Here is a 12,500-nt window from a genome sequence, read left to right as displayed (position 1 = left end):
CCCCTCTCATTCCCCCCTGCTCTGGCGTTTCCCCCCCCTCTCATTCCCCCCCCTGCTCTGGCGTCTCTCCCCCCTCTCATTCCCCCCCCTGCTCTGGCGTCTCCCCCCTCTCATTCCCCCCTGCTCTGGCGTCTCCCCCCCTCTCATTCCCCCCTGCTCTGGCGTCTCCCCCCTCTCATTCCCCCCTGCTCTGGCGTCTCCCCTCTCATTCCCCCCTCTCATTCCCCCCCCTGCTCTGGCGTCTCCCCCCTCTCATTCCCCCCTGCTCTGGCGTCTCCCTCTCATCCCCCTCTCATTCCCCCCTGCTCTGGCGTCTCCCCCCTCTCATTCCCCCCCCTGCTCTGGCGTCTCCCCCCCTCTCATTCCCCCCTGCTCTGGCGTCTCCCCTCTCATTCCCCCTCTCATTCCCCCCCTGCTCTGGCGTCTCCCCCTCTCATTCCCCCTCTCATTCCCCCCTGCTCTGGCGTCTCCCCCCTCTCATTCCCCCCTGCTCTGGCGTCTCCCCCCCTCTCATTCCCCCTCTCATTCCCCCTGCTCTGGCGTCTCCCCCTCTCATTCCCCCTCTCATTCCCCCTGCTCTGGCGCCGATATATCGGTCGGGCTCTAGTTAAAACGCTCCCGAGGACGGTCACGCGTTTTTCCTGGGTGAAAGTCTTTTGTTTTTCCCGGGCAGTGAACTCTGCTCCCTGGCTTGAAAGCTGTTTTATGTTGACACCACATTGTGCTATTTCATTTTGATATTTTCCATTTGAATATTGAAGTTTTATAAAGAAGTATTTTGGCATATGCCTGGCCCAGTGGCTCTAGATCAGGGGTGTCAAACGTACGGCCCACGGGCCGGATCAGGCCCGCAAACGGGTTTAATCCGGCCCGCGAGGTGATTTTGTAAAGTATAAAAATGAGCTGCAATTTCTCAATAAAAGAAACTGCTGTTCCAATTGCGTCCACTGGATGGTGCAATAGCAGTTGTGTTAAGCAAGCAAACTGTTTATACCGGGGCAGAGCAAGGAGGTCAAGCCAGTGCAGCCAGTTTGTTTTGCCCACAATATTTATTACGGCTTCTACTTTTAACATGATGTGCTTTGGCGCCCTCATTGCCTCAGTATGTCTCGCAGAGTGCAGAGTGTTCCAAGGAAAATGGTCATCCTCCTCTTTATTCACGGAAGTGAATGGGAAAGCTGTATGTTTGGTGTGTTCACAGCATGTTGCAGTGCTGAAAGAATATTACCTTCGTCGCCACTATGTGAGTCTTCATGCCGACAAATATGACAACTTTCAAGGACAGCGGAGAAGAGAGAAGGTGAATGAACTGTTGGCGGGTCTGAAGAAACAGCAGTCTGTGTTTACTCACAGCCGAGACATCAGTGACGCTGCAGTGAAAGCTAGCTACCTCATTGCTAATGAAATCACAGTGGCTTCAAAACCATTTAGTGAGTAAAAACATGCATGATGAAGGCAGCGGAGATTGTGTGCCCTGAAAAGCGCCAGGCTTTTGCAAACATCAGCCTGACAAGAAACACAGTTGCAGACAGGATTTCCGATCTTTCAGTGGATTTGGACAGCCAGTTGAAGCAAAAAGTAAAGTCATTTATTGCGTTTTCAGTTGCAATTGATGAAAGCACAGACATTACAGATGTTGCACAACTGGCCATTTTCATCCGCGGAGTTGATGACACATTGACCGTCACCGAGGAGTTCGTGGAGTTGGTGCCGATGACAGATACGACAGCAGCTGATATTTTCACCACACTCGTCGGCGCGCTGGACAGGGTCGGAGTGGACTGGTCCCGCGCTGTCAGCCTGGCTACAGATGGTGCACCCTCAATGATCGGGGGGGAAAAGCAGGCGTTGAGACAGTGCAATCTGCAAATGGAGGACGTGATTTTTGGACTTTTCACTGTATTTTGCACCAGGAGGCTTTGTGTTGCGGTGGTGATGCAGCTCACTTCCCCTGTCTGAAAAATGTGTGCGCGACCCAACATGTGGCAGACATGAAGCGGTTCAAAGATAAAATAACGGGACTGTTACGGGAGTTTGAGCAACGCTTTCAGATTTTTGGTGAACTGGATAATGCTCACCATTCACCGTGAATCCCTCCGATCTGCCCGTCAGCGTCCAACCTGAAATAATAGACTTGCAGTGTGACTTGGACTTGAAGGGCACATTTTCCGCAGCTGGCTTGGACACATTTTATCAGAATCTCTTGCCAGGTTACCCCAACTTGACAGCCCTCGCTGCAAAACTGTTGTGCATGTTTGGAACCACTTATCTTTTGTGAGCAAGTTTTCTCCGTAATGAGCATAAATAAAACAAAGCTGTGCTCAAGGCTCACGCACAAGCACTTGAGTCACATCCTGAAGTTGGCTGCCACTCAGGATGTGACGCCTGATATTGATGCGCTGGTGAAAGCTAAAAGATGCCAGGTATCAGGAGTCAAATAAACTCTGCAACCCCACTTAAAGTGCTGCATGAGACACCCTGATATAGTTCTGTGAATCACTGAGGCGTTGTGTGTTTGTGTGTTCTTTGTCCTATTTTCAAATAACTTTTATGATTAATAGTGACGTTGTGCTTTTGGACACTGCTCCAGCTTTATGTTTATATGTTTTTATGTTGATGTGCTATTGTTTTTAATTGATTTTATTGTATTTGTATATTTAACCTATTCTCGACTCTGTGGTTCTTGCACTTGTTTGGGGAACAGGATTTCATTATTTTTATCTACATTTCTGACACCCTGATATAGTTCTGTGATCTGTGAATCACTATTAAAACAAAGAAAACAATCTGAAGTTGTTGTTTTTTTTAAGTTTTTTTTTTAATATATATATCTATATCTCTCACAGGGGAACGTGATTCTACGTTTGCTATAGACGAGTAGAAAGCAACACGCACACCACTTCTTTAGAAAAATCTAATGTGACTTGGGCTAGAGTTCCACCCACGTAGTAGCCCTGACTGAATCATCTTGACTAAATGTACTCCTCCTTCACGGGACAATGCAGTCGCCTCTCGCTGCACTGTGTGGCTCTGTGAGCAGTTGGTGTGAACGTGATGATGTTACACCATCGCTGCTCGGTGTCTCCGGCTGCGTCGGTCTGTGGTCGATACAGCGCGGAGGGGAACGTGAGTTCATCTGCTTTTCAGTTTTGTTCTGATCTATTTAGAAGTTATGCCTTAATTTCTTCAGGACAGATGAAGACATGAAAGGGGAGAGAGACGGGGAATGACATGCAGCAAAGGGCCGCATGTCAGAGTCGAACCCGCAGCCGCTGCGTTGAGGAGTACACCTCTATATATGGGCGCGCACTCTACCAACTGAGCTAACCCGGCCACGTGTTTGATAAAAATATACCGGACCGACAGTAGCTTAACCCTTGTGTTGTCTTCCCGGTGACCGTGCACTTGTTGTCATCCCGGGTCATATTAAAAATAAACACCTTTTTGACGCCTTTTCTGACATTTATATCCCTTTCTTCAACACTTTTGATGCTTGTTTTTCGATGTTTTTGTCGGGGTTTTTTTTTTACGTTTTTGATGCTTTTGTTACCCAACCACCCACCAAACACCACTAACACCAAGTTATTACCACTAGGTTTACACTTATTTTTGGAATTCATGGACAATAATCTAATTTTTGAGTTAAAATAAAAAGCAATAAATTATGAAATAATTAGACTAATATTAGAGGAACGTATGTTGATGGATAATCAGAGACTTCAAAGAGTCAAAGTTTAGTCAGAATACAGTTTTTTGAAACCATTTCAATTTTTTTGAAACGCTAAAACTTGAATAAAATATCCAAACTTCAGTAAAAGTAGTGATCATGAATTGTACGTGCAAAGAGCATTGTATGGAATCTATCTAATATATATTGAAAATGGGTCAGCCTGGACCCGAGGACAACATGAGGGTTAAGGATGATACGTGAACTAAGTATTTCATTGAGAAAATTATGGAGTAGTGGTTGCCCGGGTAGCTCACCTGGTAGAGCAGGCGCCCATATATCGAGGTTCACTCCTCAACGCAGCGGCCGCAGGTTCGACTCCACTCACACCACCACACATGCGGTCCTTTGCTGCATGTCATTCCCCCTCTCTCTCCCCTTTCATGTCGTGAAGTTTTGAAAAACTGTAACCACACTTGAAACCACTTCATTGGCATCGCCGTGACTCGCTGTGACTTCTACAAAACTGCTGTGTGTGTGTGTGTGTGTGTGTCGGAGCTCCGCTCTCTGTCAATATGCAGAGAGGAGGACAGATAAGCTTGCGCTAACGTGCTCAGACGCTTTAGGAACTGAAATTTGGCACCGAAAGAGTAATAATTTTTCGATTTTGACGACGTAGTTAAGGCGGCAGGCTGGTATTGCTAAGGCAGCCCGCCTTAGCTGCAAAGTGCTGTTGGAAACCCTGAGATCAGAGGATGTTGATGGATAATTATAGACATGTCAAAGTTTAATCAGGATACTGTGTGTTTTTTTTTTTTTCAAATGCCATAAAACAATCAAAATTCAATGCAAGTAATCATTGATTTTTACCTGAAGAGGTTGTATGGCATCCATCGTTTAGGAGCTGGTAACACGTCTGCTTCCTCTTTTTCTATCTCTCTTCTGCCCACTTTACACACGCACTGAGCTCTCTTAAAGGAGCCGCAGCACCATTTTACAACAAATGCCTTATCGCGCTGATGTGACCGAGCCCGACCCGAACCCGACCATAATTTCTAAATATCTGTCCGAACCCGGCCCGGCCCGTCGGGACCTGTCGGGACCTGTCGGGCTTGGTTCCGGTATCCATGCCTTAGTACCGGAAGTTTTTGAACGATAACCTGCCCTACTTCACACAGAGAAATGTCCTTGAGCGCTGTGAAGAAGAATCTGTTTCCTGCGTGTCCTTTTTAGAAAGAAAAAAACCCAACCTGTGTCTCTGTGTGTTCTGTTTGTGTTGCAGCTTTCCGAGGAGAGACAACAATTGAGTGAAGATGAGACCATGGTCCCGGTACTAACCTCCAGAAAAGCCAGCGAACTCCCCGTCAACGAAGTAGTGTGTGTCCTGCAGGTACGCCGTCCTCAAGCTTGATTCATACTTCTGCGTAAAATCTACATATTATGTGAATCCATTCCCCCCCACACACACCTCTAATTGTTATGTATCAGAACACCGAGGCAAATTCCCCGTATGTGACTGAAAACCTGTTTTGATAATAAACGTGATTTTATGCGGCTGACAGGCGGACCTGCAGTTGGGTCTGACCCAGGGCGAGGTGAGCCGGAGGAGAGCCTACCACGGCTGGAACGAGTTCGACATCAGTGAAGACGAGCCGCTATGGAGGAAATACATCTCACAGGTAACAAATGCGTCACGTTAAATGGTGTCTCTAAAGCCCAGTTCAGACCAAAGTAGGGATGCACCGAATCCAGATTTTTGGGATTCGGCCGAATACCGAATCCTCGTCCCATCCTCAGTCCATGAACACAGTCAACACATTAATGAAGTAAACAGTGACTGTCCTTCCTTTGCCGTACCTGAAGTTGCTGCATTCTGGCTGCTGTCTGTAGATTCCTTCCTGCTCAGCTCGTATTCTTCCAGATGTTTCATACCAGATGTTGTAACAGCGGTGATGTTGTGTATTGTTTAGGGTCCTCGCCACCACCAGACTAATCAGCATTGCAGATTGAACATGTAGCTGGACTTGAATGGCCTTCTTTTGACTGAAAGTACTGCCAAACAACACTTTTTCTGCTCACCAGTTCCATTTCCACTTCCTCACAGCCTGCTGCATTGAAGCTCCACCTACGTAAACACCTTCCCGTAATCAACGGCGCCGTCATCACGTCGACCAGCGTAGCGCGCGGAGTGCAAGCGTGGGGTTCAGTTCGTGGAAAAAAATTCTAACCCCGTCAAAAAGCCCAATATTCAGCTGAATCTGAAGCTGAATCCTGGATTCGGTGCATCCCTAGACCAAAGATTCCCAACAAGACGAGTGTAAACTTGCTGCTACTTGCGACGCGTCGGGCTGCAGCGTTTCTAAAACCTGCCGGTTCACACCAATGAGACGAGACGGTGTATCACCTCCATAGCAACGCCTCTTTGTACTTCCATCCTAACTGCCAGGCTTTTTGTAGCTGGATATGTCATTTGTTGTGTCTAAATGTTGGTGATCGTGAGATGCTTGCTACAGTTACATTTCTAGTGATGAATCGGCGACAAACGGGTTTTATTTCTCTGATTTACGGCTTTGTCCGAGGCGCTCCCTCTCCTCAGTCACTCTCTAGCTCGCTCCACCGTACGTGCTAGCGGGCGCACGTTGAGCCTCCGTTAACAGTTTGTAACAGAAATAAAATGGATTCTGGATACTTTTATTGTAGCTGACTCCACCAGCTGACTTCTCTATTGGCTGTAGAAACAGGAGACGTCTCTTCCGTCCTAAAACCAGCCTCTGGAGACTCCACCAGCTGAGTCGCAGCGACACCATCAGCTGGTTTGAGTCGAGCTGAGACGGGTTCAGACCGCTGAATCTTTCGTCTCAACGTGAATCTTTGGTCTGAACTGGGCTTAATATAGGAATGTGCTTTAGGGCTGTCAACGAATACTCTAAATTTGAATAAGTATTTGTCTGCCCCGCACGTTCTCGCCTTTTAACGTTTAGCTTACGTCTGATTGAAGCCCAGCGGGTTGGTGTTCACAGCGAGCGAGTGGGCGTGTTGGTGGCGTTTCTATCATGCGGCTGGCACTACGGGAAGTAAACAAACTAGGGTTGTTATTTTTATGGTCAATATGATATCAACTGGCTCAATAAACACATCGTGAAAGAAACTCCGAGATTTTTGGAGTTAGTTGAAAGAAAATATCTATCTTTTATATCTTTTTTTATTAATTTGTCGGCTTGTCGATCTTTCTACACAAGTAGTTATGTCTCCCGTTGTATTGTTGTCTCCATGGATTGATAATGCAAAACAGATATCCAACATGTGTTTTTTTTCAAGGAACATCCAAGATCAGAGGAAGGGAGAGGATACAGAGGAGAGAAGGAAATGAATGATGATTGGTCAGAGGAGAAGGGAATAATGAGGACACAGATGATATAGCCGAAGTTGGAAGAGACAGAGAGGATATAATGATAAATACAGAGAATGAATGAAGAGAAGGAGGATAACAGATGATATAATGGTTTAAATATAGCTGTGAGGACACAAGATGATATAATGGCTGAAAGAGAAGGAGGACAGATGATATATAAATGAAAAATGAAACATAGTCAGATTGAGATGATATAATGAAATGAAGCCAGACAGATGACATAATGGTTAATGATGACAGATGATATAATATAATGATGACATTGATGAGCAGGTTTTGTCGTGAACATAATGTGACACTATTATAAAAATGGTTTAAAAGAGAATGGGGGACACAGATGATATAAATGTTAAATATAAGGGGACAGAGGAGAGAAGGAAAGGAAGAGAAGGGAGGATACAGAGGAGAGAAGGAAAGGAAGAGAAGGGGGGATACAGAGGAGATATTTAAAAGGGGAGAGATGAACAGAGAGCGGGCGAAAGGAGGATACAGAGAGCGGATGAAAGGAAGGGAGTGATACAGAGGAGTAAGAAAGCGAAGGAGGATATGAGGAGCGGCGGAAAGGAAGGGGGGATACAGAGGAGCGAAGGAAAGGAGGATACAGAGGAGCGAAGGAAAGGAGGATACAGAGGAGCGAAGGAAAGGAAGGGAGGATACAGAGAGGAGATATTCAAATGTCATTATGGGCCAATTTTGACAGCCCTTATGTTTTAGAGTGCCAGTTTACAGACAAAGCAGCCAGTGAGAACAGTTTGTTAGTTTTCTCAACACTCAAACACAGTAAACTGTGTGTTCTCACTGCACAAAGTAGACGGCAGTTTGTCATTTCCTAATCTGGCTTATCAGAGTCTCAAGAAGCCCTTCACACATCCAGCAGCAGCCTGAACGCAGCTCCAGGATAAAGCCAACATACTATTTTTATCTTGTTCCGCGAGGCTCGTCATGTTCCAGAGCAGCATTGTTTTGTCGCGGGAACACAATGTCAACTCAACAGAACACACACATTTATTTACCAGAGCAAGGTATTCATGTTCATATTTTATACATTTTTATATTTAGTACATAACAAGATAACATCTCATATATGAATGTAGACGTCATTTTACATTCACATACAGAATACAGAGGAGAGAAAGAAAGGAAGGGAGGATACACAGGAGAGAAGGAAAGGAAGGGGGGATACAGAGAGGATAAGGAAAGGAAGGGAGGGTACAGAAGAGAGAAGGAAAGGAAGAGAGGATACAGAGGAGAGAAAGAAGTGAGGATACAGAGAGGAGAAGGAAAGGAAGGAAGGATACAGAGGAGAGAAAGAAGGGGGGATACAGAGAGGAGAAGGAAAGGAAGGGAGGATATAGACTGAAGAAACAGCCTCAGTTCCAGGTGTGAATGTGATCACGTCGCTGCTGGGTTGTCGACACATTGTTCTTGAGAAATCGGACGGTGTCACTAACGGAGAAGTAACCTTACCCCACCAGGTTTGTGAATAAAGCAGTAAGGAGCTCAAGTTTTCTCTGCTGCTGCATTCAGGTGTTGATTACGTTGATGTGTCATTTGGATGCCGGAGCTGAAAATAGAGCTCACCTTTTCGCTACGGATGACACTTGTTTCAGCTTGTCATACATCATGGAAAAACACACGCGTTGGTACTTCAGTCTTTGTGGGAAGCCGAAACCTGAGCTGGGAATGACATCCCACCCGAGTTGAATACGTTCCATTTAGTCAGATTTTCATTGTTTTCATTAGCTCTAGCCAGGTTAGCCATCGTTAGCGATGCCAGTTAATAATAACGCAGTAGGCTGTTTTTTGTGCGCATGCAAATAGCGTAACTTCCACAGGTTTGTAGCTACATACAAAAAGGACTCCCCATCTAAATTACTCTAAACTCGAGGAGGTACAAAATCAGTAGAGCTGCCCCTGGTGGAGTAGCTGTGAACATCTCTCACTCTGTTAAAATAATCGATTAAATATTTGGGGACAGCCCCATGCACAGTCCTATGTACCATGCACAGGTGAATCTGAGAGACTTGATCTTCTACTTTTAACATTTACTCATCAACATTTTCTAATGCAATACTTCAAAATGCGCATTGTACAAGTACGTTGATGGAAACACGACTAGTGACGTGTCTCTCTTTCTGTCTCTTTTTCTCTCCCTCTCCGCAGTTCAAAGATCCTCTCATCCTGTTGCTGTTGGCGTCGGCCGTCATCAGCGTTCTCATGCACCAGTTAGATGACGCCATCAGCATCACTGTGGTACGTTAACACCTCGCACTAAAATAACAGCACACTTTCTTTTGTCCTTTTTTTCCTCCTCCTTTCTTGAGAAAACGCCCCTGAGACCTGCAGTTCTTGTGAAGTTATTACTAGGATTTTTTTATGACAGCGTCATATGTGGAGAAGATGTGTACATTCGCTGCCTGCAGTTTAGATTACACTAGGCCGATTGCTTGGCCTGTGGTTTTTCTGCTTGTAGTATTCTCCAGAACCATTGTACCCCAAAATTACTTACAGGAGGACCCCAACGCACTTAATATGCAACTCCACTGTATAGCCCACTACTGACTTGTGTACTTCTACTTCAGAGGAGAACTTTGTACTACATTTACCTGACAAGAGAACATTGCAGATTCAGATTTTACTCACAAAATATCGAAATTAAAATGTGGAGTAATCACGTACATATTGTTATAGGATAGAAATGCCTTTTTATTGAGTTTCCTCTGGCTGGGCTTTTATTGTGAAGGGTATAGACACGGAAGAGCCAGCGTTATGTCAGCGCTTTTTTCTCAAGATTTTTCCCTCAACCTTTTATTGTTCGGTGGTTTTAGTTTAATTCACAGTTCATTAATGTCAGATATCCAACGCTGTCCAAAGTGCTCCAAACTCCAAGTTCATCTGGTACCCAGGAAACCAAGTGGGAAGTAGATCGGATGACACACACACACACACACACACACACACACACACACACACACACACACAGATTTCCCAATTTATTAGAGATATTTAAATCTTTTTGGATCCTTGTGATAAATGTTGCAGAAGTGAATAATTGCATTGTTAATGTGCAGCATTAAAAGAACGACAAATACGTATCAAAATGTAAACTAGGGCTGTGCAATTATTGATTTTTGCCTTCTAACGATCACAGAAACAATGCAATCGATAAAAACTATTGTTTAGCGCGCACTTTTGACCCTCCCTAAGGCTAAACTTACTCAGTCAACATTTTAATATATTGTTTATTTTAACAGGGAAAGTATGAAAGGAAATGTCACAGTTTAAAGTGTAAACTGTTAATAAACAATTATGTATATGTAAAGATGTATAAACTTGACCTTTCTGTACCCAACAGGCAATCATCATAGTAGTGACGGTTGCTTTCGTCCAGGTGAGTGTGTGTGTGTGTGTGTGTGTGTGTGTGTGTGTGTGTGTGTGTGTGTGTGTGTGTGTGTGTGTCTGTTCGATCTGTAACGTTAATGAAAGAGCCTACAGCTGATAAACTGATTTTTAAATAGTTACTTTGTACTTATTATTTAAGAAAATACATAAAAATGGACAACTTGACTGCTTCAAGAAATGCCATATTTGCGAGTGCGGACCCTGTTGCGGCAGCGGGTAAATCCTGGGTAAATTAGTTTAGTAAATTAGTAGTTTTTAGCCTACTTTATGATAAGAAAATCGCCATCGCAATATCAACTGGTGCAATATACACGTCGCGAAAGGCTGCGAAGTATCGCGATAGACACTCAAAGATTTTTTTGTGTTTGTTGAAAGAAAATATGGGTAGAAAATTACAGTTTAAAAAGATACTGTCATTCAATTCAGTGTTCAGTTATATTAATAAAGGAATGTTGGAAAATATTTCCTTTTGTTTGTTTTAAATTCAACAAGAAATGTGTTGTATTTTAGCAGAATACTGAAAGCAGCAGAACTGAGGACACTTTAATCTGTTTATCGCAAGAAATATCATTATCGCGATGTTCAACAGCGTTATTGCATATCGCACATTTTCCTCATTTCGTGCAGCACTATTCCAGTTGTTACAATAAGGCCGGCGACAGACGTGCGTGGCGTGAGTGTGGCGTTTCTGTTGCGTGGCGGCTGCGTGGCGTGAGTGTGGCATTTCTGTTGCGTGGCAGCTGCGTGGATTTTTCTGTCTTTACACACCAGAAAGGTGTCTTGACGCGCTGCTGCTGCTGCTGCTGCTGCTGCTAGCCTTGTCTGTACACATGTACGTTTCCCATCGATGAACTGCACTCAAGCAGTAGTATACTTCATGTTAAACATAAATATAAACTGATCTGATTACAGCAACGACAACGTCGGCACTATTGACGGTAAAATAGGCTACAGGTGCAATATTAGAAAATATATATATTTTTTAAATTACATTTATATCTGCATTTATATCAAAACCTCGAGACTTTCAAACATCAACGTGTCATTTATTAATATGTATTTGTGTCAAAATGCCATATAAACATCTTTTCTTATTCTATTTTGCCTGGAAACGCTTCCAACACGCTTGCGTGTCGCGTGAAAAATAGGCGTCGGTTCTATTTCTAGCAGGCACGTGTTTTCTGAGACGTGCGTGTCACGCAGGCAGTGTGCAAGCTCTAACCTGTTACCATGGGAGCCAAAATAAAAACGGACACGCTCACGCAGCTGACACGCTCACGCCACGCAGCCAGCGTGTCGCCGGCCTAATGCTTTTCAATGATTTTAAATCCAGTTGTCTCTTATTATCCTGTTCATCTCCTCACCTTACCTTACACACATCATCTTTTCCCCACATCCATCAACCCGTATGTGTGGGACAGACCATTCTGCATTTTGTAATCTCAACATCAAAGTTATTTCTCCCCTTTTTATAGATTATAGATTCCCCTGATCACCAAGTATCTGAAGTATTTTAAGCCAATTCAAAGTTATTGCTTTGCTGTGTTTTTGTTTAAGTTCTATAACGCTGTTGTTTGTCCTCTGCGTGTAGGAGTACCGCTCAGAGAAGTCTCTAGAAGAGCTCGGGAAGCTCGTGCCTCCAGAATGTCACTGGTGAGAGTTTAATTCATCCTCCTCCTCCTCCTTCTCAAACAGCCCTGTTGATGTGATTCTATAAAATGTCAGAAAAAATATTGACAAAATGTCCATCTCAGTTTCTCAAAGACCAAGGTTATGCCTTTACATGTCTTGTTTTGTCAGTCCAGCAACCAAAAGATATTCAGTTTAATATGAAATAAAAACAGTAGAGCATGAAATCTCCGTATTTGAGAGGCTAGAAAACAGCTTTTTCTGCCATTTTTGCACGTAACATAACTTAAGATTAATCGATTATCAAAAAGGTTATTATTTTTCTATCGATCGACTAATCGCTGCAGCTCTATACACCACTATAAGAACAGCATTAAAGCATGTAACAGG

At 44.1% G+C, this 12,500-nt stretch overlaps 1 protein-coding gene across 2 annotated transcripts in view; it reads left to right on the top strand.

The window, feature by feature from the left end:
• atp2c1 (ATPase secretory pathway Ca2+ transporting 1) overlaps positions 1-12,500 on the top strand; it is a 67,237-nt gene that overhangs the window by 20,213 nt on the left and 34,524 nt on the right. For both annotated transcript variants that reach the window (XM_078252004.1, XM_078252005.1), the window contains exons 2-6: positions 4,950-5,057; positions 5,230-5,346; positions 9,243-9,332; positions 10,435-10,470; positions 12,073-12,134. In XM_078252004.1, the coding sequence (XP_078108130.1) occupies positions 4,950-5,057; positions 5,230-5,346; positions 9,243-9,332; positions 10,435-10,470; positions 12,073-12,134 (413 nt within the window). The remainder of the gene's footprint in view (positions 1-4,949; positions 5,058-5,229; positions 5,347-9,242; positions 9,333-10,434; positions 10,471-12,072; positions 12,135-12,500) is intronic.

Source organism: Sander vitreus, chromosome 6 (genome assembly GCF_031162955.1).
Source record: "Sander vitreus isolate 19-12246 chromosome 6, sanVit1, whole genome shotgun sequence".
Lineage (NCBI taxonomy): Eukaryota > Metazoa > Chordata > Actinopteri > Perciformes > Percidae > Sander > Sander vitreus.
Note: the sequence above shows the minus strand (reverse complement) of the source record. Positions and strands in the feature narration are given on the sequence as shown.